This window comes from Gossypium hirsutum, chromosome D11, assembly GCF_007990345.1.
Source record: "Gossypium hirsutum isolate 1008001.06 chromosome D11, Gossypium_hirsutum_v2.1, whole genome shotgun sequence".
NCBI classification, from domain to species: domain Eukaryota; kingdom Viridiplantae; phylum Streptophyta; class Magnoliopsida; order Malvales; family Malvaceae; genus Gossypium; species Gossypium hirsutum.
The window spans coordinates 12,791,415-12,817,320 of NC_053447.1; the positions used below are offsets into that span (position 1 = coordinate 12,791,415).

At 34.9% G+C, this 25,906-nt stretch overlaps 2 protein-coding genes, 1 long non-coding RNA gene and 1 pseudogene across 7 annotated transcripts; 2 read left to right on the forward strand and 2 right to left on the reverse strand.

The window, feature by feature from the left end:
• Positions 1-3,018: 3,018 nt before the first annotated feature.
• On the reverse strand, positions 3,019-12,861 carry LOC107923341 (REF/SRPP-like protein At3g05500; annotated as a pseudogene).
• LOC107924118 (guanylate-binding protein 5) lies at positions 12,497-19,877 on the forward strand. Of its 4 annotated transcripts, none has more exons than XR_005921108.1 (18): positions 12,497-12,986; positions 14,215-14,317; positions 14,798-14,867; positions 14,996-15,034; positions 15,104-15,221; positions 15,304-15,361; positions 16,022-16,086; positions 16,234-16,240; positions 16,337-16,397; positions 16,656-16,715; positions 16,821-16,840; positions 16,927-16,992; positions 17,366-17,533; positions 17,669-17,926; positions 18,378-18,590; positions 19,024-19,082; positions 19,181-19,295; positions 19,477-19,596. XR_005921108.1 is itself a non-coding variant. In XM_016854414.2 (18 exons), the coding sequence occupies exons 2-18, from the start codon at positions 12,898-12,900 to the stop codon at positions 19,616-19,618; spliced, it is 1,809 nt and encodes a 602-aa protein (XP_016709903.1). In that variant the 5' UTR covers positions 12,505-12,724; positions 12,826-12,897; the 3' UTR covers positions 19,619-19,877. The 4 variants fall into 4 exon arrangements, 3 of the variants coding, with proteins under 3 accessions (XP_016709903.1, XP_016709904.1, XP_016709905.1); XM_016854414.2 differs by having other exon boundaries at positions 12,505-12,724; positions 12,826-12,986; positions 19,024-19,295; positions 19,477-19,877; XM_016854416.2 differs by having other exon boundaries at positions 12,507-12,670; positions 12,826-12,986; positions 19,024-19,295; positions 19,477-19,877.
• Positions 19,878-20,418: 541 nt separating this feature from the next.
• Positions 20,419-22,059, forward strand: LOC107924119 (DJ-1 protein homolog E-like). Of its 2 annotated transcripts, none has more exons than NM_001327236.1 (4): positions 20,419-20,598; positions 20,735-21,196; positions 21,273-21,635; positions 21,730-21,912. In NM_001327236.1, the coding sequence occupies exons 1-4, from the start codon at positions 20,419-20,421 to the stop codon at positions 21,910-21,912; spliced, it is 1,188 nt and encodes a 395-aa protein (NP_001314165.1). The 2 variants fall into 2 exon arrangements, with proteins under 2 accessions (NP_001314165.1, XP_040959806.1); XM_041103872.1 differs by having other exon boundaries at positions 20,479-20,669; positions 21,730-22,059.
• A 2,500-nt stretch (positions 22,060-24,559) lies between these two features.
• LOC107923745 (uncharacterized) lies at positions 24,560-25,906 on the reverse strand. Its single transcript, XR_001691613.2, has 2 exons — positions 25,832-25,906; positions 24,560-25,363 (listed from the first exon to the last, which is right to left on the reverse strand). It is a non-coding gene; the product is annotated as an uncharacterized lncRNA (long non-coding RNA).

A 25,906-nucleotide genomic window follows, 5' to 3' on the forward strand; every position in this document is an offset into this window, starting at 1 on the left:
AATTATGAGTTTAGTTTAGTGCTTAATTAGGTATTAATTATGTGAATTTAGTCTAATTAAGAGTAATTAGTAAAAAGGATTAAATTACAATAAAAGTAAAAGTTTAATTATAGATTAAAATAAAATAAATTGATTATATAGACAATTATGCCAATTGCCAAATTTGAGGCCGCATAAGCATAAAAGTACGGTTATTAAATTATTAAATATATTATTAAATTAAGACAAACTATGGTTATGAATATGACATGTGTGGTAAAAGATATTTATATTAATTATTATATATTATATTATTATAACAAAAAGTAAAAGAAAACAAATGAAATAAAAGAATAGAAAAAGAGAAGAAGAACAGAAAAGAAACAGAGAAAGAGACGAAAACAGGGGAAGAAAAAGGGAAAGAAAAGAAAGGGGGAAAGTTGAGATTTTGAAGCTTGAAGTTTAATAGGTAAGCTAAATCAAGTCATTTTCTCATAAATTTGATGTTTTTGGAATACTAGACTGAAATACTCTTGGATTTAAGTTAAAAATTTGAAAGATAATAGATTTTTGAGTAGGGTTTATGTTGAATAAATGATGGAATTGAGGGTTTATTTGATAGAATTTCTAGTTAGAATTGATAAAAGGGGGTTAAATTGTAAAGTAAGCTATAAATTTTGAATTTTAGGGATTAAATTGAAATAAATTCGAAATTATGAAAATATGATAAAAATTAGATAGTTAAATGTGAGTTTGGTAGGAAATTAAGTAGTAAAAATGTATGGATTGAGAAAGAAAAATATATAGGTTAGTTAGGATTAAATTAGAATTAAAGTAAAAGTTAGATAAAAATTTCAGCAATTAAATTGTTTTGTGCTAATGATTGTGAAATTATTTTAATTGTTCGTAGCTAATATCGAGCCTGAAGCATCGGCCCAAAAAAGAAAAGAAAAGATCGTCGAGAATTAAATCCGAAGAGAATTCCGGTTTGTATTACTATAATTCAAATCTATTTATTATTAATTGTTATATTTTAATTAAAATGCATGGTAAGTAAAATTAGGTAAGCAATTGAAATGATAATAGTGATTTGAATTGAATCAAATTGAATTGAATGATGGAAGTATGTGAGTATTTGAAATGTATATTGATTAAAAAGTAATTAGTGGTTTGAATTTGATTGGAAAATGAATTTAATATATGAATTAACAAAGTGAATTAATTTATGAATATGTGTGAAAATGTGAATTGTGTATTGATTGAAAAGTGGTTTGAATTGAATTGAAATATGATTTTATGTGATTATTTGAAATATGTACTGGTATTAAATTGTTAATTGATTAGAAAGTGGAAAAGTGATCTTGAATTGGAAAATAAAATGAATTGAGAATTTGAATACCCTATTAACTAGTCGGGCTAAGTCGGATATAGTTGGCATGTCATAGGATTTGGAAGAGTACGGGATTTATCGGCTTTGCCGATCAGGCACTTTATGTGTCATATCTCAAGCACTTTATGTGTCTTATCAGACACCTCGTGTGTCGTTTCAGGCACTATTGTGTCGTATACTGATCAGGTACTATGTACCATTTTAGGCACAATGTGCCGTACTGGTGTGTTTGGGTTGGAATCCGTGTATCCGTCATAGTCTGGATTTGTTAATAGGGTGAATAATTGAAATGAGAAAATCAAATGAATTTAATCGATTGTGGTATTGAATATAAGAAAATTTAAAATTGCGGATTGAAATTGGTATTGAAAATGAAAGGCATGAATTTAATGTTTATGTAGTGATTGAAATTGCTACATGTGATATGTGATTGAGATTGAAGAATAAATAAAACTTGTATTGTTATTGTCAAATAATGAAAGTTTATGAATTAATTGATATTTAACAAATCGGATAGTTATATGCTCGGTAATTATAATTCTTTATTGCTATTACAATTTGAATTATGGTAATACCACTGAGTATAAAATACTCAGCGTACGGTTGTTTTCGTGTGCAAGTTGAAAAAAGGGTCAGAGTCTCGATCCAGCATCCAGGTCAATCCCGACTCCTGCATAGAGATTCGGTGATGTTTTCTTCCTTAAATGAAAGTGGCATGTACATAAGAATGATAATGGTTATTTTGGTATGTTATATAATTTTGTTGTAAAGAAAGGTATTTGATGTTTTGATGATTATATTAGTAAACTGGTAGAAGTTATTTATAACATTGGTATTGAGTTGAAATGGCTTGATTAGTTTTATGAATTAATTAGAAATGATAATAGGATTTTCATTAATTAAGTTGTTATGTCAAGTATAATTTAAGTATATAAATGTATTGGTTGAATTACTGGGATTGGTTTGGTTGCGATTTGAAATTTGCAGGGGGTTTTATGTAAAAATAAGCAGAAATGCTACTGAAATTTATAAAAAAGAAGAAGAAGAAGAATGAAGTCAATTAGTAAAATTTATATGAATTATGATTTATTTTAATATGTTGGTTATTTATTTAAGAATTATTTGTAAATTGTTTGATATGTCCGGTAACACCTCGTAACCCTGTCCCGGCGACGGTTTGAGGTTAAGGGGTGTTACAATTCAATTCTTACATCTCTTACTATTGGTGGAGTGACCACAAATTTTGGTATATGGGGAAATCATTATTGTTGAGCCTAACACCTATATTGCATTTGCGGGTAAAGAATAATTGAGCAAACATTAAATAGAATGATATCGAAAGGTTCACATGTGGCTGCATATTTATTCCACAAAAGTTTAATCGATTCAATTGTATCGCATAATCTTTTAAAAAGTGTTTTGAGTGAGATAGTCCAGTTTCTCAATTTTTGTCTTTTGATTCAAAATTCAGTCAAGTAAAGTGTTAGTAAAATTATTTTGTTTGTAGTGAAAAAGGTAGTTAATCATATAAGAGAAGAAGAAGAGACTGTAAAAAAGAAAGTCTGTAGTCGTTTGGTCCAAGGAATAGCATCTGTAGTCGTTTTAACAGTAACGACAAATAAATTTCACAACATATATGTGAAGAGGCTTCAAAACAAATCAAAAGGAAGCATCTATTCAAGCAAGTCAATCTAAATTGATCAAATTAAGAACAAATTTGCAGACTCAAACCCCAGAATATAAAATATAAACAAGTTCCATCAAAAACAAATTTATTTCAATAAAAATAAAATACAACGAAAACAAACATGAAAACTAAAACCTATTGTTCCATCCTTCACAAGAGACAGTCACAAGTAAAAACATAAAATAGGTCCAGATTATCTTCACAAGTCATAACCCACATAAGCAAAGATTCAAAGCAGATAAACTCTCAGATACCAATGGCTCCATTTCAGTCGTCTGCTCACCAAACACCTTAGCGATCTTCTCAGCAGGGACCGAAGGCAAATAGGAGGCAACCTTGTACCCTTTCTCTGCACTGCTAACAACTGTCTCGTTATACTTGTCGCTGCAATAAGCAGCTGTTGGGACAACGACCGAGGCAACTTGAGGGAAGAGAGGGAGCTTGTTGAGTTTACGCCAAGCTAAAACCACACATTGTTCGGCTTTGGGTTCATACTTTGCATAAAGTTGTTTCGCTGTGGGTTCATACTTGGTGTACACTAATTTTGCTAATCCTGAGGCGGTGTTTAACACTCCAGCACGGTGGACTTCAGAAGCCACGCCACGAGCAACCTCAGAGCCTTTTGGGCTGCCGAGATGGCTTCGGTTGAGACCAGTTTGATGACTGGTGGAACTCTACGACCAAGCCTGGTCAATAATTCATCCACCTGCAAACGACTACATACTTTTTTTTTACAGTCTCTTCTTCTTCTTCTCTATTATTAAGTGTGTGTTTTTTTTTCAAATTTTGTTTAAATTTGGAGGGTTTTCACTATAGACATAAATTAACTTGTCACATCAGTGATCTTATTATTAAGACACTAACGGAAACTATTAATCAGTGACTGTTTTATCACTTTTTTTATAAGATTAGTGACTATTTTATTATTTTTTAAAAGTTGAGTTATTGAAATAAAATAACCGTGACTGTTTTGTTAGCTATTTTAAAATTAAGTGACTGTCAATGTAATTTATACTTATTTTTATTCTAGAGCATATAAAAGATTTTACTTGGGTTTCGTTTTTCTTGAAAACATCAACATTTTACATTTCTTGCTAGTATTGAGCTTAAGCTCCAGTCTGGAATTAAGCCTCCAGTGAGGTGAAATACATTTTCAACCTACTGAACAATGCTTTCCAAACAGCCTTGCGTTTACTAACATTTCAATTGCAATTTTTTTTTTAGCTTAAAAAAGCCAATGTACTGAGATGCAGTTGCATCCAAAGGAGGCTTAAGGCAAAAACTCCAGTTATAAGGAGCCGAATTTTTTTGCACCATTTGCATCAAGAGAATGAAAGTTGAAGAAAATTAAACTTCTGTTTAGAGGTGTTAATGGAGGGATCCGGTCCACCGATTTGGTTAGTTCAACTCGCGTTTGGTTTTATATTCTTTTTAACCTCGACTCAACTCAAGTGGACCGGTTTTATTGTTTATAAATAATATTTTATAATTAAATTTAAATTTTAAAAATCATTACTTTGAAATGATAAAATGAGGTTTTTGGGTAGATTTTGATGGACGGAGCTCAAAATTAAGATTTTTTTAAAATAAAGTTTTAATCTTATAAACACTTAATTATATTGAACAGCTTGAGATTTCTCAAGATTTGGGATGAGATCACCCCTTTGCAGTAGGATTCTAGGGACTAGGATGATGGATCTTATGTTTGGTTAGCATTGGGTTGTGGATGACCTGTTTTTTTTTTCTTGGAGTCGCCGGTATTCAGGCTGCGTTAGGGATTGCTTCTTGAGTCCCAAAAGTACTTTTGGACTGCAGAATGTAATTGGGATGTAAGTGTTTTTAGAGCCAAACCGAAAAGCTAGAGAAAAATGCAGTTTTGGGGTTTGGGATGTGAAAGATTCCATTTAACCCTTATTACTTTCATCATTCAAGTAAAGCTGTTGAGTTTATATACAACATTCATTTCTTTCTGCTGTTTCACCAAGAAATTGTTAAGCAAATTGATAAAATAAGAAAAAGGTCATTGATTGGGTTTAAAGAAAAGGATAAGCCTAGGTGAGATTAAAAATGGGTCAAAACTGATATTGTTTTTATGAATTATACTCTTGGCCTGGTAATTTTATTTTAATTATTGTTTTAATATTTTATCTTTATGATAAATTATATATCCAAACTATTAGAACTCAATGCGTGACAAAAAAAATGTCATGAAAAATATTACTTTCCATTATCATGTCTAATATGGAGATTTTCACTTTTAATCATAATTTTTAACAACATTACCAAACATCTTAAAATAACAAAATTACAATTTTTTCACACACTTTTTAAAACCACTTTTTCATTACACAAATTTTCAAAAACACTTCTATACTATAAGAGTAATGTAAAACTATTGGAACCCACCCACATTGTTTGAAAAGTCAAAAAGGGTGGGTACCGAAAGTAGAAAGTAAGATTGGTTGGCAAGTTGGGTTAAAAGTTGGCATGGGATAATTGCAATTTTGGTCCCTAATTGTATAGGGACATTGCAAGTTGATCCTTAAACCTCAACTATAAATAGGCCTAACCATTTCTTACTTTCTTCATCCCATAATTGCCATTCTCTACTTAAGGCATTATTCTCTCTCTCTATTTGTAAATTTCACTTGTAATTTTTGGAGTGAAATATATTTGGTAGTGCCCGAGGACGTAGGCAAAATTTGCTGAACCTCGTTAAAATTCTGGTGTTCTTTATTATTTGTTTTGCATATTTTGTGAATGTGATTGTAGTGATTTATTGTGCTATTAAATTACGATAGAGGGATATTCTGGCTAGGAAAGACTTGGTATTTAAGTGATCTTCGTGATCTACCTCTCTTTCCTGGGAATTGAACTTAGTGTGATTTTTCAGTACAATAATTTTACTCTTTCACACGCTTCCGCGCAACAATTGGTACCAGAGCCAAGTTCGTACTTGGGGAATACGACCGTTTACGATACTATTCACGTATACGGCACTATTCACGTATACGGTACTATTCACGTATACGACACTATTTACGTATACGGTACTGTTCACGTATACAGTAGTTGGGATTGAAGAGAAAAATGGCAGCAGCATCATCATCAGCAAGAACTACTGTGACAAATGCAAAATTTGAAGTAGAGAAATTTGACGGTACCAATAATTTTGGTATGTGGCAATGTGAGATCCTGGATGTCTTAGCTAGATATAGCCCTTGAAGAAAAACCTGACAAGATGGATGACAAGGAGTGGGCCAAGATCAATAGACAAGCGTGTGGTACAATCCGCCTATGTTTGGCCAAAGAGCAGAAGTACTCTGTCATGAGGGAGACATCAGCGAAGAAGTTATGGGATACACTGGAAGAAAAGTTTCTAACGAAAAGTCTTAAAAATAGGCTTTATATGAAAAAGAAACTTTATCGATTCACGTATGCACCCGGTATGTCGATGAATGACCATGTGAACTCATTCAATAAAATTTTAGCAGACTTGCTAAATTTGGATGAGAAATTTGAAGATGAAGACAAGGCATTATTGTTGTTGAATTCCCTTCCTGATGAATATGATCATCTTACCACCACATTGCTTCATGGGAAGGACACGATCACATTTGATGCAGTCTGTAGTGCGTTGTATAGATTTGAGACTCGAAAGAAAGATAAAAGAGATCACAGAGATACAACCGCAGAAGTCTTAACAGTAAGAGGTCGTTCACACAGCAGCAAATCTGGTAGAAGGGAAAAGTCCAAAGGGAGACCCGCCAAAGATGAATGTGCCTTTTGCCGTAAAAAAGGGCATTGGAAAAAGAATTGTCCTAAGCTACAAAAGGGCAAGGCTATTTCTAATGCATGTGTAGCGGAGCATGATGAGGAGTCAGACTTTAGCTTGGTTGGCATGGCAATGGCATGTCAAACGGATGAGTGGATTTTGGATTCAGGATGTACTTACCATATGTGTCCTAATAAGGACTGGTTTTATAGTCTTAAAGAGCTAGAAGGTGGAATTGTTCTTATGGGCAATGATAGTGCTTGTAAGACAATGGGAGTGGGTACAGTCCAATTGAAGAATCACGACGGCTCAATCCAAGTCTTGACAGATGTTCGCTACGTACCTAGCCTGAAGAAAAATCACATCTCATTAGGTGACCTAGAATCTAAAGGGCTCACAATCACTTTGAGAGATGGATTACTAAAAGTAGTAGATGGGCAACTGACGGTGATGAAAGGCACAAGAAGAAATAACTTGTATTTTTTAAATGGAAGTACAGTTATTGGATCAACATCAACAGTTTCTACAAAAGATGTAGATTCAAAGGCTACCAGATTATGGCATATGCGATTGGGACATGCTGGTGAAAAAAACTTTGCAGACATTGGTGAAGCAAGGCTTATTGAAAGGTGCAAATTCTTGCAAAATGGAATTCTGTGAACATTGTGTTCTGGGAAAGCAGAATAGGGTAAAATTTGGTCCAGCAATTCACAATACGAAAGGAATTCTGGACTACGTTTACAGTGATGCGTGGGGACCTACCAAAGTAGCTTATTTGGGAGGTATGCACTATTTTGTTACTTTTGTTGATGATTATTCAAGAAAAGTATGGGTGTATCTAATGAAAAGAAAAAGTGAAGTTTTGGATGCATTTCTGAAATGGAAGAAGATGGTGGAGACTCAGACTGGTCGAAAGGTCAAACGACTTCGATCAGATAATGATACTGAGTACAAAAACGATCCATTTCTACAAGTATGCCAAGATGAGGGCATTGTGCGACACTTCACTATTCGGGATACACCATAGCAAAATGGGGTGGCAGAACGAATGAATCGAACTATACTGAAGAAAGTTCGATGTATGTTGTCCAATGCTGGATTGGGCAAAGAATTTTGGTCTGAGGCAGTTACATATGCGTGCCATCTAATTAACCGTTTGCCATCAGCTGCAATAAATGGAAAAACTCCTATGGAGATGTGGACTGGTAAATCTGCTACTGATTATGATTCTTTGCATGTATTTGGTTCCACTGCATATTATCATGTAAAAGAATCTAAGTTAGACCCAAGAGCAAAGAAAGCATTATTCTTGGGTATAACTGATGGAGTAAAAGGATATCGTCTCTGGTGTCCTGATACAAGGAAGATTGTTTTCAGTAGAGATGTGACTTTTGATGAATCAACCATGTTGAAGTACAAGGATTCACAAAAGGATGACAAAACCAGTAGTACTTTGCAGCAGGTGGAGCTTGAAAAGGTTAACGATGATCCAGCTAATATTGAAGGGACAAATGATGAAGAGGTTCCTACCCAAGAACCTCTACAGCAACAAGATTCAATTGCATATAGAAGGCCAAGAAGAGAGATTCGTAAGCCTGCTCGCTTTGATGATATAGTGGCCTATGCACTTCCAATTACAGATGATGATGTTCCTTCTACTTACACAGAAGTAATAAGTAACCCTGATGGTGTAAAGTGGAAGCAAGCAATGAATGAAGAAATGCAGTCTCTTCATAAAAATAAGACCTGGGAGTTGGTGACACTACCCAAGGGAAAGAAGGCAATTGGATGCAAATGGGTATATGCAAAGAAGGAAGGATTTCCTGATAAAAATGAAATTCGATACAAGGCTAGATTAGTAGCAAAGGGTTACGCTCAGAAAGAAGAAATAGACTACAATGAAGTGTTTTCTCCAGTTGTGAAGCATTCGTCTATTCGGATTTTGCTCGCCTTGGTTGCGCAATATGATCTTGAACTAGTTCAGCTTGATGTGAAGACCGCGTTTTTACACGGTGATTTGGAAGAGAAAATCTATATGACTCAGCCAGATGGATTCAAGGTTGCTGGAAAAGAAAATTGGGTTTGCAAACTGACAAAGTCGCTTTATGTATTGAAGCAATCTCCGAGGCAGTGGTACAAGCGATTTGATCAGTTCATGAAAGGGCAAAGGTACACAAGAAGTAAATTTGATCATTGCGTGTATTTTCAGAAGCTACAAGAAGGAACTTTCATATACTTGCTCTTATATGTTGATGATATGCTAATAGCATCTAAGAGCAAAGTTGAGATTGAAAGATTGAAGACTCAACTCAATCTCGAGTTTGAGATAAAAGATCTAGGAGAAGCTAAAAAGATTCTCGGCATGGAAATATGGAGAGATAGAGCTCATGATAGAGTTAGCTTGTCTCAGAAGCAGTATTTGAAAAAGGTACTACAGCAGTTTGGCATGAACGAGCAGACAAAACCTGTAAGTACCCCGTTGGCTTCTCATTTCAAGCTTTCTGCACAACTATCTCCTTCGACGAATACGGAACGAGAATACATGTTGCAAGTTCCGTATTCTAATGTAGTGGGTAGCTTGATGTATGCAATGGTGTGTAGAAGACCCGACATTTCACAGGCAGTTAGTATAGTGAGCAGGTATATGCATAATCCTGGAAAAGGACATTGGCAAGCTGTGAAATGGATTCTACGGTATATTCAGAAGACCGTGGATGTTGGATTACTGTTCAAGCAGGATAATACACTTGGTAAAGGTGTTATTGGGTACGTTGATTCTGACTATGTCGGTGATTTGGACAAGCGAAGATCAACCACCGGTTATGTGTTTACACTTGCTGGAGGACCAATAAGTTGGAAGTCTACACTACAGTCTACAGTTGCATTGTCAACCACAGAAGCCGAGTACATGGCTGTAATAGAGGCTGTAAAGGAGGCTATTTGGTTACAAGGTATGGCTAAAACCTTGGGGTTAGTTCAGGAGCATATTAACGTGTATTGTGATAGTCAAAGTGCTATTCATTTAGCAAAGAATCAAGTCTATCATGCACGTACAAAACATATCGACGTACGATTCCATTTTGTGCGGGAAATTATTGAAGAGGGGAAAATTTGTCTTCAGAATATCAAGACTGCAGATAATCCCGCAGATATGATGACCAAGGTGGTAACAGCAACCAAGTTCGAACATTGTTTGAACTTGATTAATATCCTGCAAGTTTAACAGTTGAAGAAGGCACTATCAAGTATTGTTGTCAAAGGCAGAAAGAATTGTGTGAAGATAAGATTATCCTAATCAAATCTTCAAGGTGGAGATTATTGGAACCCACCCACATTGTTTGAAAAGTCAAAAAGGGTGGGTACCGAAAGTAGAAAGTAAGATTGGTTGGCAAGTTGGGTTAAAAGTTGGCATGGGATAATTGCAATTTTGGTCCCTAATTGTATAGGGACATTGCAAGTTGATCCTTAAACCTCAACTATAAATAGGCCTAACCATTTCTTACTTTCTTCATCCCATAATTGCCATTCTCTACTTAAGGCATTATTCTCTCTCTCTATTTGTAAATTTCACTTGTAATTTTTGGAGTGAAATATATTTGGTAGTGCCCGAGGACGTAGGCAAAATTTGCTGAACCTCGTTAAAATTCTGGTGTTCTTTATTATTTGTTTTGCATATTTTGTGAATGTGATTGTAGTGATTTATTGTGCTATTAAATTACGATAGAGGGATATTCTGGCTAGGAAAGACTTGGTATTTAAGTGATCTTCGTGATCTACCTCTCTTTCCTGGGAATTGAACTTAGTGTGATTTTTTAGTACAATAATTTTACTCTTTCACACGCTTCCGCGCAACAAAAACTAACCTTCAATAATACTATGATTCCGATATGTTGCCAATCAAATGCTGTGCTTACTAGCATTTTTTATTTATGACCCATAAAGAAGAAAATGAAAGTTACTTGGGTGTGAAAATTAAGCCACGAGTTGTAGATCCTTTGGGTATGTTCCACAATATTGTCGTGTTTATTCCGTGTATCCTTTGTAGTTTTTTATTGTTTATTCAAAGCATTTGTGTAATAAAAAGTAAATAAAGAATGAATCGTAAACAAAATCTGTAATAATTAATGGTAAGTAAATCTCTAAGATTATGTATTATGTAATAATACTTTTTAAAATTCATTTATAAAATTGCGCTTATAAAATTTTAATATATTAAAAATATTTTATATTAAATATTTAATTAGAATTAGAATTCATGTGAGTACTTACTAAATTTTGAAGAAGCTTAACATGTTTTTAACATATAGTGTGGAGATAATGCTTGGGAGGCAAATGTTTCGTTTAAACTAGACGGATCACATTTCATTATCAACAAGGTGTTTTGAATTGTGAATTGTGAAGACAAATAATGAATTTTGAGTGTCATGTATATAGATAAAGAATTGATTGAAATAGAAAAATGGTGTTATAGGTGCATTGATGACTTGAAGTCAAGTGAAAATGTTCAGGGTAAATGTAGATAATTGTTATTTAGTGAACTTAGTGACTAAATAGGCATTCTTTACTCGGGTTATTAGTTTAACTTCGGTAAGAAGTTTTACAAAATAGTTATACAAGTATTTTATTATTATTAAACAACAATTTAGGCTTAGAAGTCATGCTAATGAAACACTCAAACATTAGCTTCTGCTAATGCATTGACAATGCCTAAATATACTTAACGAAATAAATGGAATATTAAGTGTAATTGCTTACATAACAAATCAACAAAAAACCATATGGTTCCCTCAATAGATTCAAATCAACATTGAACACGATATAAGATCGAAGCCTACACCCATCGTGCTTACAATTAGTGTGCTGAAAGTGCTTGTCTTGTTTCATGGAATTTTGAACCAAGAAAGAAGACCTAAAGCTGGAGAAAAAAAAAACCTCCATGAAAGGATGATAAAGAGGAAAAAAAACACCTAAAACTAGATAATAAAAAACAAGCAAAGAAATCAAATGTCAAACAATGAACAAGCAAAAAAATTCTCTTTCATAATGCGAAAGGGATGGAAAAGAAACGTTTTATTTGTGTTAGAGAAAACTCTGAAAATAAGTTAGAGTGTATGCTATATTAATATTCAATTCAAACATGAATATATGGAACTCAGGTGGACCCTAAACTGACCACTTGTTATGCTGCACTAGATTCTATTTTGAATTAACCATTTTGTGTAGTTTTTTTTATTTCAATTTAATTTCAACTCTTACATTTTTTTCTATTTAAAGTGACACCGGCGAATTTTATGTGATGGTTTGATGGTCAATAGCGTTCATTACCCTAGGTGTGGTCTGAATTTGAGTCGCGCTGGTCGTGTTAGTTGTTCGGGCTCTACCCTGTAATTATAATTCACCTTAAAAAAATTCACTAATTTGCCAAACTACTTTTATTTTTACTATATATAAAGCTAAGTATAACCGATTAAAATTTTTAAAATAATGTGTGTTTTTGTGATATTTTGTGTGTGTTTTATATTGACAAACTCACAATTGTTGAAAAATTTCAAATTGACTATGAAAAAAAAAACAAAAAACAAAAATCATACTACTTTTCATCATCCGATGGAATCTAGACAAGCTTAAAACTCTATATTTATAATTAAGTTCAACATAGCAATACAGTGAAAAGGTGGATCCAATCAATGATAAATGAAGCAAAAAAAAAAAGGTTGGAATTTTGGAAACCAAAATTTTTTGTTTGTAAAAGAAAATAAAAGACTCGGAAGATGGAAAAGGTGGTGGGCTAACTTAGAGCTTCAGCTTCCCAGATCTGTCTGGACCGCTTGAAGCTAAGGTGAAAAAACCTACGAGATGTACATTTGTTAACCCACCAATAGAACCAAGCCAAGTAAACTTTTGACCTTCTATCCTTCTTAACCACAACATACCCTCACCATAATTTCAATTCTGCACTTGTGACTTCCTTTCCACTTTCTTCATTTTTTGTAGATGCAGCAGAAATCTCTTGGCACGCACCTTCACCATTCTATCTGCATTTGAACAGTAGTATCTTTGCTAACAATGGATATTTCTCACTGGGTCTTTGTTGTTTCGGTTCTTCTCCTCTTTTTGGCATCTGGGTCTTTCTCAATCGACAGTTTTCACCAACCGTAAGTTTTCTTTTATTTGGTTATGTTTAAAATTTTATGTTTTCTTGTTGAATCACTTTTTTGCTATTGGAGTAGTTATCAGTTGATTAAGATGTGATGGAGTTACCTTTTTGCATGTTTCTAAGATCTCGGCGGGACAAATTGGTTTATTGGTGGTTACCGCCCCCACTTTTCTTTAACAAAAAAATTGAAGTTTTAACTTTCTTTTTCTTGGATGCGTTCCTGATTTGGTTTAGGAAGCTTAACATGAACTCTGAATGATTGTACTATTTTAATATCTATGTGTAATATAAGTAGAATAATGTTATGAGAGGCACTTTGAAACTTGATGGCGTTAGCCCTTTTTGGCAATTGAAGTTAAACGGAAAAAAGAAATCTTCTTAAAAAAAGTCACAGCCTGATTCAAATCTAATATACAATTTCTTAGTTAGGATAGATCATGGTGGTCGTTTTTTGATTCGAACTAATGGTAATTAGCTTGCTCTCTAGAAGAGGTTTCATAGTTCCTCAGTTGTCGTAGATCACTCCTTTCTGGTGCGTTCTGTCTTATAATTAGTGTTGACTTTATCTTCATCTCACTTGGTTTGAAGTTAGCACGTTATGTTGAGTCTTGGTTTATGCGAAGACCACCCAAACTTTTTTTAATGTTTCTCTGCTATATACTTCAAGCATAAGGTTTATATATAAAGGCACAGTTTATTTTTGAGAGCAAAGCAAGTTTTATAGATTGTACGGTCTGTGCCATCATACATGTGCACCAAAAGAAGCAAAGGTACAGGACGAGGATCCATATAACCATGCTTGGGTTGCATCATATCTAGATTATATGCGTTGTTGCTTTAAAACTGGGGAGTGTTTGTAAGCCGTTCTGCTTTTATGCTGATGCTAATAAATGCCCTTTTTTCCTTTAAAATTTCTCGTGCACTTGCAGGAAAGATTTTAAGCTTATGATGCAGAATAATAGCATTAAGAAATGTGCTTTCCATAGGGAAATTCTTTTTTTATTTATTTTATTTTTTATTTTTTATGTATGAAGTACATGTAAATGCTGTTTAAGCGTGACATTCAAATTTTCCCTTGAAATCTGATTCTAATTTAGCACTAGCTTTGATAGTTGTGCCTGCTTTTGCAATAACTTCACATAATCTCAATAGGTTATAATGATCTTCGGTTTAATCTGATGCTGATCTCGTTTCCTTTTTTTCTTCACTTAAATTTATGCATATAGATTTCCTATCGTGGAGCCTGATCCTGGTCATACAAAGCTTCGCCTTTCAAGGGAAGGCTTGGAAGCCATCAGCAGAATAAATACCCCAATTGCAGCTGTTGCTGTAAGTTTAGATACCCTTCCCAGGCATGTAGTATACATTTGCAGTTTATTGGTTTTATTCTAGTGACCTGACTCTAGATATCTGTTAGACTCAAAATATGAATTACTAAAGCAAACTGCTCTAATTGGGTCCCCCCTCTCCCCCCTCTTTCCCAACCCAGGAAAGTAAGAAAATATTTTGCCCATGTTATAGAAAATATTAGCATTAGTGTGAGGAAATTCATCCCAAGTATGACTGTTGGCATTTCTATGGGAGGTGCATTTGTAAAATTGATGCATTGAATCATCAGTACTTATAGCACAGTGTAAATGTTTGTTGCATATAAGATGCAAATCATCCAGTATTTACTGACTTCTTCAATGATATCTAACTCGTTATTCCGGGTGAATTTCTGGTTGACATTATTGGTTTATTCCTATAACAAAACGTATCAAATTTGATACTGCACCTAATTTATTTTTACTCAAATCTTATATCCAGGTCATAGGTCCCTACCGCTCCGGCAAATCTTTTCTGCTGAATCAACTTCTATCACTGTCTTGTTATGAAGGTGCATTCCTTACTGCTTTATGCTCCTTTGTTGTTTGCAGACATTGTTGTCACTTCAATATTTTTGAAAATTTAAATGGGATCAATTTGACGACTTCTTGTTTACACTCTTTCCTATTTATCCCTCAGGATTTGGCGTTGGGCACATGCGTGACACAAAAACAAAGGGTAAGACAGCAACAATATTACAGTTATGCACACCTGTTAAATAGGATGTTTACACTTTGTTTCTACCAGGAATTTGGGTTTGGGGAACACCGCTAGAATTGAATATTGATGGAGTAAGAACTTCTGTCTTTTACCTTGATACTGAGGGTTTTGAAAGTGTCGGGAAGTCAAACGTATATGACGATAGGTAATTCCAGCACATGTACTTCAACTTGCTTTATATGGTATATTTTTAGTTATATTGCTTTTTCTGATGTCTGTTCATGCAGGATTTTTGCTTTGGCTACTGTTATGAGCTCTGTACTGATTTATAACCTGCCTGAGACGGTTAGTTAATTCTTCCCTCTATATATATTTAGAACTTTTCCTTGTTTTTAGATGATCTTATTTGAAACATTGACATATTTGGAAGCTGAAACGGCTAGTGTTTTAGATCATATGGTTCAAGCTAAAATTTGGAAAGCTAAGTGCATTCTTGGGATATAAGATTACAATTTACTGCTTTGACAAAAAACTTAGAGTAAAAGTTTGCTTAACTTTAGTGACTATATATGAAGGTTGGTTTTTCTAGATATGAAATAAATACTATGTAGGTATGCGATCTCTGGTTAAGATACCTTACAATTGATTACTAAAACAAAGCATAAAAAAAGATCTTTTTGGGCTTTGATAAATTGAAAAGCGGTATCTGTATTAAATTTTCTTTAAATAGAAAAAACATCTTCCAATATGAGAAGATGTTGATAGTTGCCTGTCTCCTCTTGGCTAAAAATAAAGTGCTATCCTGGTGTTTTATATGGGTTTCTCTTATTATACATTTATAAAAGCAATGTTGTCAATTTTAGCATTTAAGCTATTCATTTAGCATCACAGTCTATGCTTCAGATTGTGGACATGTGACTAAAAGTCTTGAAGTCCAGAATTACCAGCTGCCTTTGATGGGTTGATTTTTTGTCGATAAACATGTCTGTTCTGTTCTTTCATTAGGTCCGGGAAGCTGACATATCAAGGCTTTCATTTGCTGTTGAGCTTGCTGAAGAATTTTATGGAAGGTTTGCCCTTCTTCCATAAACTGAATAGAAAGCATTATCAACTTACTACATACAATGAGGAAAATTGGTGCTATTTTGCATTTTAGTGCTTGTTAATTTGACACTAACTTATCTTGTGGTTTTTGACAAACAATTCATGGAACACAGAGTGAAGGTAAATTTTGACCCCCTAAAATGCTTGCCTTATTTATGTTTGTGCAAATGAAGCTGTTTTGCTGTGGTGATTCTAGAGTAACTAAATTTCTCGTAGGGGCAAGATGTTGCTTTTGAACCTGCAAAACTTTTGTGGCTTATCCAGCGAGATTTTCTGGGTAAGTTGATAATTGCCTTCTGGGTAGCTTCAATACCACTGCCTTTATCATTATAATTGCAACAGGGTTATCCCTTTTAAGTTTACATTCGTAGATTTTATCTGTTTGGATATATGTCTGGTTAAAATTTTCTTTGGATTCATTCACTATACTCCAAGCTTCATTTAAAATGCTGTGGTAGATTTGTGAGACATTCCTTTCCAAATGCCATTCGGCAGTTGTGTCTTTTCACTGCCATTTTTCTGGGTTTTTATGCAGAAGGGAAAACAGTGAAAGAAATGGTGGATGAGGCACTTAGACATGTCCCTAACACTGGTGGTTAGTTTACTGGAGCATCCTTAGTTGTTAGATAGATGTTTATTTATATTAATTTTGCTTCAATTTTGGGATGGTCTTATGATGGTCTGTCTTTTGTGTCTTCAGGAGACAAAAATATTGATCAGGTATTCCTTTCATGACCTACTTGTAGGTTATCACTAATCTAATTTCACTCTTGATCAGAATTTCACAGTTTTTGGAACTTTGTCAGGTTAATCAGATCCGGGACTCCTTAGCTGTAATGGGGGATAATAGCACAGCATTTAGCCTACCCCAGGTATGAGTTTCAATTTTTTTTAACTTGTATATTACCTTAGCTCTTTACCCTTTCTCTCCATTCCGATGCTATTGTCCTTCTGATCAGAAACATAAATGGATGCTTGATGTGTATAGGACTTATGATGTCGTATGTCTACATAAGACTTTTTTCAATTCATGGCTACATTCAATATTCATATTTGGTTTTACATGGTGGTGGAGAAGGCAAGGACATATATTTGTTCATGCTTTCACTGAGATTTTGGATGATGGAATGTGTGTATATTTCCCAAATATGTTGATTTGCTGCAGATCTCTTGTTGACAACTAATTAAAGTTATTGCTAAAATCTAAACCTTGACTACCTAATTAACTAACATTTGAACTTACAGCCTCATCTCATGCGAACAAAGCTTTGTGACCTGAAGGATGATGACCTTGATCCCATGTATGTTAAGAAAAGAGAGCAATTGAAAGAGCTTGTAGCTAGTATTATTCGCCCCAAGATTGTGCAGGGCAAATCTTTAAATGGAAAAGAGTTTGTTTCATTCCTGGAGAAGGTTAGTCTGTGTTCCTATTCTCAGACTTGTTCTTCAATAAGTTACAGTTCATGGATTGTGAGAATTCTTAAATTAGTCATTGTTAGGGATGGGATTGATTGATGTCTATAAACGCCTTTTGTTTTCATATTATAGATACTTGAAGCTTTGAATAAAGGGGAGATCCCATCAACAGGCTCTCTTGTAGAGGTTTTCAATAAAGGTATTGTAGAGCGATGTTTGAAGCTGTACAACAGAAGGATGGGAAAATTACGTTTACCTATGCCAGAGCAGTCCTTACAAGATGCCCATGACAGGTCTCGAGAGGAAGCAATGAAGGCTTTTGATGAACTACATTTTGGTCGTCGCCATGCAAAGAGCTCTTTCGAGCAACTGGATGAAGACATCAAGGAGGTATTGACTGGCACTTTAGAGGGCATTACCTTTTCTTTTTTGTTTTTCTCATCAATGATGATTTATCAATTCATACATTCAGATTTTCATTCCTGAGTCATTCAAATTCTTGGTTCTTTCTATAAACGTATCAAATTCTAATTTAGTGGTTGTAAAAGGAGATTTTGTAAGTTGCTAGATGGTAGATAAGTTGGAAACTTAAATAGACAACCATAACTTTAGTAGATACACATTTTTCAGATTTCAGCTATTTGATCCTTTGCTATTGTAAACTAGCTGAAAATTTATATGAAGGCATTGTTTTCGGGTAAACTATGTATAATGCTAGGCATGTTCCTGGGTTTTAAAAGTGATAAATCCTACTCTTTTAAATATTTTTGTATGTAATCTGATCTAGTAGACTACTAGCTTTTGTAGTTCTCGTGTCCTTGATGTGGAAAATTTTGTCCAGGTAAATAAAAATATCATTATGGCGAATGAATATCACTCTGCAAGGCTCTGTGAGGCGCTGTATACCCAATGTGAAGACAACATGGACCAGCTTCAAGTCCTCAGACTTCCTTCTATGGCAAAATTTAATGCAGGTTTCCTGCAATGCAACCGAAGCTTTGAGCAGGAGTGCATTGGGCCTTCAAGAGCTAATTATGAGCAACGGATGGTGAAGGTAATCTGGAATCTTTGCAGTTCCCTATTCAGCTTCTTTTTTCTTACAAAAAGTTCTTTTTTCCCTTCTGTTGCAATATTTAGAGGGAATGGTGGGAGTTCCATTCAATTTTATTGATAGAGTGTGTTAGAGAACATTTCGAAATGGAATCTGAGTCGGTTTAATGCTTGAATAGATGAAGTTTTGTTCTTTCTCCCTGTTGAACAAGTACTTCCAGCCTTTGAAGGTGGACATGAAACTAAAATAATTTCAACTACATTGAACACCATGATTTTGAAGGAATTGTGGATGAGAAGGGGGCTGGATCATTTTTTAACTTGCCTATTAAATAGAATATACATATTTCTAGTGCTTTCTAATTGAAACTGCAACAATTTTTATTGTCATGTCTTTGCTAAATAATATGTTTTTGAATGTATGATACATTTTGCAGATGATGGGTAAGTCGCGTTCTCTGTTTATCAAGGAATACAATCAACGACTCTTCAATTGGTTGGTGACCTTCTCCCTCATCATGGTGATGGTTGGCCGGTTTATCATAAAGTTCATATTGATTGAAATGGCAGCATGGGTACTATTTATCTTCTTAGAGACATATACGAGGATGTTCTGGTCATCGGAGTCTCTTTACTACAACCCTGTGTGGCATTTTATTGTATCCACTTGGGAAACTATTGTCTACAATCCCATCCTTGATTTGGACAGGTAATTTAACACTTTCAGTTGCATTTCTAAACAAACTTGCTTTGTCATTGTTACTACTCGGCCACGTACTCTTAGCAGAAGCGTGTCAAAATGACCATTTTTCTTTCTCTACCATTCCAAAGTTGCAAATATAGTTAGTATCTGCAACCTGTTTACCTTCTGCGTTCATTTGTTTTTGTAGATGGGCCATTCCCATTGGTTGTACAGTAGCTCTTTGGATGCTTTATTGGCGGTGTTATGGCAGACGGAAACACAAGTCGCGATGGCTTTTACCTATGTATAATAGTCATAAAAGTGGCTCGAATAGACCAAGATCAGATTAATGGAGAAGCGAATGTACCATTTGTATGCTTTTGATCGAATCATCTCAACTTGGGCGAGCTTTTCCATATTTTTTGACTTACGAAAGCTCCCCTTTAACCATAGATTGTCAAAGACTGGGAAAGAGCCAGAAGAAAAAGCATTAGGCAGCTACACTTGCAACATCTTTTACTGTACCATTTTAGAGAAACTGTTTGTATTAATATATAATCAGTTGATATGTTTGAAATGCCTATTATTTAATAGCTTCAGCTTTCCTCATCTTGTTTGCCTGTAAAGCATCAACATCATTTAAATGCCCATGGATCTGAAGGTGAACATAAAAAGGTGGAAAATGGAAGCGTTAAAAAACCTGACTGTTATACAATGAAGCCTGAACCCACTTAATGAAGCGTGTCTAAGGAGAAAAGACAATGGGAATGTTACAAATGCTGCAAATTGAATGAATCTCGATTCTATTAAAATCCGTTTCTTTCGGAATGGGGGTGAAATAGTTGGATTCTAAATTTCATGTGAATTAATACATCTGAAGTTGCCTTTGCGTATACGACTCCTTCCCCTTATTCCCATGCCTTCTTAACGGCGTTAAGTGGTTTATTTAGGAGAGAAACAACTTTCTTGCTTTGGGAAATGGAAAGCGACGGTTTTCATTTTTATCATTTTGCGTAACTGGCATGTGAAAACTGCCTCTTCATTACTTCCATTTGTTCTGACTCACCACCAACTCCAAGTACATTATGCATATATATACACACTCTTTTGTTTTGGTAAACTACTCTGCCACTGCCAGTGATTGAACATCATGGGCTCTGTTGTGGAGAAATCTGCTTTGATAATCTGTGGCGACTACATGGAAGATTTCGAAGTGATGGTGCCTTTCCAAGTGCTGCAAGCCTTTGGGGTTCGAGTTGATTGCGTCTCTCCCACCAAATTACCTGGTCAAAAATGCTTCACTGCCATCCATGTGTCCTTGGGATTTGAGGTGAAATGCTTTGCTATTTCATCATACATGTATGGTTAGTTCACAGTTCACACCAGGGTCCAGAAACAAAGGTAAGCTGTTTTTGTTTCCAGGGCATTGAATATGAGAGTTTAATTTTAAACCTTTCTTTTTCCAGCATTACTCAGAACTGCCAGGCCATTCATTTACACTGAATTCGAACTTCAATGAAGTGGAGGTCGGATGCTATGATGCCCTGGTTATTCCTGGCGGCCGGTTCACGGAGCTCTTCAGCGTCGACGACAGGGTCTTGAGCATTGTTAAAGCGTTTGCTGACGCAGGAAAGCCTATTGTCACCACTTGCCATAGCCAACTCATTTTGGCTGCGGCAGGGCTTTTGAAAGGCAAGAAATGCACTGCCTTTGCAAGCATGAAACCAGTGATTGAGCTGGCGGGTGGTATTTGGTGGGAGCAACCTGGAATCACATCACCTTTTGACATTACTGCTTGTCTCAAAGATGGAAACATCTTGAGTTCCATAGGATGGCCAGCGCATGCTGAAATTCTCAAAACTTTGTTTGAATCCATGGGAGCCCGAATTCATACAACCAAGGCTAACTCAGTGCTTTTCCTTTGTGGGGTAAGAAAAATAAGCTCTTCACTAGGAAGATAGTTACACGAATAAAACTGATCATAAATCTGTTGTGTTTTCCAAGGACTATGTAGAAGATTATGAATTCAATGTCCCATTCCGTGCGCTCCAAGCAGTAGGGTGCAAGGTCGATGCAGTTACCCCAAGCAAGAAAAAGGGCGAAACCTGTGTCACTGCCATCCACGATGATGAAGGAGCCCAAGCCTTCAGCGAGAAACGTGGCCATAACTTGGTTATTACAGCCAATTGGAGTGATGTAAGTGTTTATGATTACGATTGCCTTGTTGTGCCGGGTGGGAGGTCCCCAGAGTTGCTGGTAATGAACGACAAAGCAGTCACTCTAGTGAAGGAATTCGCTGAGAAAAACAGGGTCATTGCTGGTGTTGGGCAAGGGCAATGGCTCCTTGCTGCTGCTGGTGTTCTAAAGGTAATCTCTAACTATCGCTATTTGATTATACAACGGTTGTTGAAACCAAAGGAAGCTATGGGTTTTAAAACATTAATGACTTAATCTGATTCAGGGGAAGAGATGTGCATGCGGGGATGGAATGAAGGTAATGGTGAAGATTGGTGGAGGGGAATTGGAAGAGTCTAAAGGGTGTGTCTCTGATGGAAAGCTGGTGACTGCTGTTGGATGGCCTGCCCTTCCTTCTTTCATATCTCATTTATCCAAACTTCTTGGTTTATCTTTGAGCTTTGAGTGAGGCCAAGTTTGGGTCTTTTGCCTGAAAGAACAATGTTTGAACTATATGCATGAAAGTCCTTTATGTGAGTTCAGCGAATAAAGTTGGATTTTGATCACCCTTGTAACTGGTTTTGCTATATTATAATAAGAGCACCTTTAAGGTTAATTAGAGTCCTCCCCACGCTATGCTTCAAATTCTTAATTAAACAGTACAACTTTTCTTTTTTATACTTTTAAATTTACCAAACTACCCCCACCTGCAAATTCTGCAACTATAATTCATTTGAATTATTATGCTAAAACCTTATCACTTATGAATTAATCGAGTCATGATATTAAAATCCCATTACAAAAAATAAAATCCTCATAACTTGCATAAAACTAATTATTAACATTATGGGTGAAAGGAAGGGGCAAACTTAAATTTTTATCAAATTCCCCTTAAATTTATAAGATTTTATTCGATGCAAGTTCTTCTCTTCAGAATGATAATAAATTCTTTCAAAATTGACAAACACCTCATTTAAAATAAATTTGAATTAGTATGATTAATTATGTAATATATGTTATTAATCAAAACACAAAACAAATATGATATTAACAAACAAATTAGTTGAAAAATGAATTCATATACTACCCCACTAATCTCCTTGTGGAGAGTTTGGGTCATGAATAGGGGCGGTCCATAATGGAGGCCAACGGGGCCTTGCTCTACCCCAAAAAATTTGAAAACTTTCATTGAAATTATTTTCAAAATTTTAGTTAAGGTCTTCTAATTTTTTTCTTGAAATTCTCATTAAATATAAAAAAATTAATTAGACCCCTAATTTTTTTAAAAAAATTCATAAAACTCTTAAAACTTTTGAAAATTTTAGTTAGGCTATTAAAACTTAGTCGCAAGATCTACCTCTAATCTTAAATGTTCTAAAGTGCGTGAGGTCTGGTAGCAAGCAGGACTCCACATTTCACACTACTCTTGCTACAAATTCGCTTTGTATCTGTTGAGCTTGCAAGATGTTGTAACAAGGGGGAAGGCCATTTTCATGTTACGGAGCATTTGGCTCCACAGAAACTTGTTTTGCTAGCAACATAAGGGTGTATCAACATCTCCTGTAACACCCCTTACCCGTATCCAACGCCGGAACAGGGTACAAGGCGTTATCGGACTTAAAATTTCTTGAACATATAAAACTGGGTCATAAAATTTTGTCAACATGTATCATACTATAATTGGACATCCGAATACCCAATTTTACATACACATTCCCATACACATCGTCATTCATGAAATCATTTGTAAACCACCTCCACAACATTCAATTATGCAATTACCACATACATGAATAACCACATCAATATTGGTCATCTCCAAATAGCCTTAATCAAAAAAAATATTTATTAAATAAGGGCCAACATTTTAGGCCATAAGAAATATGACATATATGACAAAACTACCAAGCCTACTATACATGCCAAGTGTTCCAATTGATAGTGTGTGCCAATCTCCAACGTCCACCGATCCCCGAGCTAACTTGGCCATACTATAAGGCAAAGGAAAAGAGAGGGGAAGTAAGCATAAATGCTTAGTAAGTTCATATTAAAATAATAAGAAATTAATAAACTTGTGTGGACAAATCCTCGCAATAATTTCTTAAGATGATATTAATGTTCATATTAATCTGTCTACTTGAGTCACTGTCATTAAATTATTTATTTCTCGAGCTACAGAGCTCCAAATGAAGAACCGTTAATTTTCCCTGAAACTAGACTCACATAATTTCTTACTATAGAAATTTCAGAATTTTTGGTCTAGCCAATTAATACAGTTTATTCATTAAAAATTCCCCTATTTCACTGCTCGACAACTCTGACCCCTCTTCACTAAAAATTAATTATCTTTTTTCACAGAACTCAAATGATGTCCCCGTTTGTTTCTCTTGAAAATAGACTCATTTATAAATTTAATCATGTGAATTACAAACCATAATTATTTTTTTACAATTTTTAGTAATTTTCCAAATTCGGAACAGAGGATTTCAAATTCATTCTGTCCCTGTCTCACTAGAATTTAAATATTTCAAAATATATAACTCTTTTGCTTACTATGTTTCCTTCATATGAAAATAGACTCATTCAGCTTTAATTTCATATATCATACAGCTTCTAATTCAATTCCCATCATTTTTGGTGATTTTTTAAACTCACACAATTGTTTCTGTCCTAAACTGTTTTGTTGTTAAATTTACTCATTCTTAATTTCAATGCTTCATTTCATCGTGCCAAAGGGTTGATTAAAGATCGAACACGTTGTTCATAACATATATTTTCACTTAATAAGTTTCCCGATAAACACTTTGAAATAATCTCAATTACACGGTGGATCAGCACACAGCACCACCCTTATATAGTACTCGGTGTAATCAGCACATAGCAACCACCTTTATACTCAATGGTACGGATTGAATTCAGCGCATAGCAATCATTTATATAACCATTGGTATCCGGTGAAATCAGCACATAGCAATCACCTTTATTTTCATAAATATCCGGTGGAATCAACACATAGTATACACTTATATTTCCAATGATATCCGATCCATTCCAAAGGTTCAACCACAACTTCTCATTTTTTTTAAACATTTTTCCAACTCTTCTATATTCAACTGTAATTCATAATTCACCTCAAGTAATTATTCCATATTCAATCATATCTCATAAAAATGTTAAAACGTAAGCAAAAACAAGAAATTAATCACATACAAACTTACTCGTTTGCATCCTTATCAATAATGCATCATAATCTGAGCACATTATTTATGAGTCTCATACACATACCTGTGCCTAGTCATAATACTCACATATCCTACTCTTACTTATCTTGAGCATACTCCTTGAATTTCCCGTTGAACTACTTGTAATATTAGGGATGTTCAGGATATCTCGTACACCTAGTAGGACGCTAATGCCATATCCTAGATATAGTCTTACATGGGATCACATATCGGTGCCGATGCCATATCCCAGACATGGTCTTACACTGGCACTCATCTCAAGCCGATGCCATGTCCCAAACATGGTCTCACACTGACTCTCCTCTGCCCGTGCCGATGCCATGTCCCAGACATGGTCTTACACTAGCACTCCTCGGTCTGTGCCGATGCCATGTCCCAGACATGGTCTTACACTGGCACACTCACTGCCATGGTCCAACCATGGTCTTTTTCGTCAATTCATCACGAGTTGTAGTACAAATGTACTTGACCCTGTCTTTCTCACGATTGATCCTTTAATCTAATCTCGTACTTGCATAAAGTCATGATTAGATAACAAATATATATAAAATAATACATCATCTTAATTCAAATTTAATAATCAATCACTTAGACTAACCATATGAACTTACCTCAACGCGAATCGATCATTTTGATTGATATTTTCCCGTACTTGGTCCAAATCTCGATTTCTTTGATCTAAAATGTCACATTTCACTTAATTATCACTCACATTACTCATTTTAATACAAAAATTATACTACGACATATTTACAATTTTGCCCCTAAACTTTCTCATAATTACAATTTTACCCCTAGGCTCGTAATATGATTTTTATTCAATTTCCATAACATTCAAGGTCAGCCGAACCTTTTTCTCTTCTAAAACAACCTCAAATTCTTATTATTTCACACTTTTAGGAGCATTTACAACTTTTACTAATTAACCCGTTTTAACAATTTTCAACGAAAATCACTTAGCAAAAATCATTCTCCTAACCTCGTGCACCCTTATTCTACCATTAAACATCAAATGCACAAATATCTAGCATGGGTCAATTTTTAAACTTCATTTTTCATGCAAATAAAAGGTAAAAATGGAAATGTTAAGCTTCTAGGATCTCAAAAATACGAAGACCATTAAAAATGGGGCTCAAATGCACTTACAATTGAACTTTGAAAAAGCTTGAAACCCTAACCATGCTTTTTGAAAACTTCGGCAGCATGGAGAAGAGAATGAGC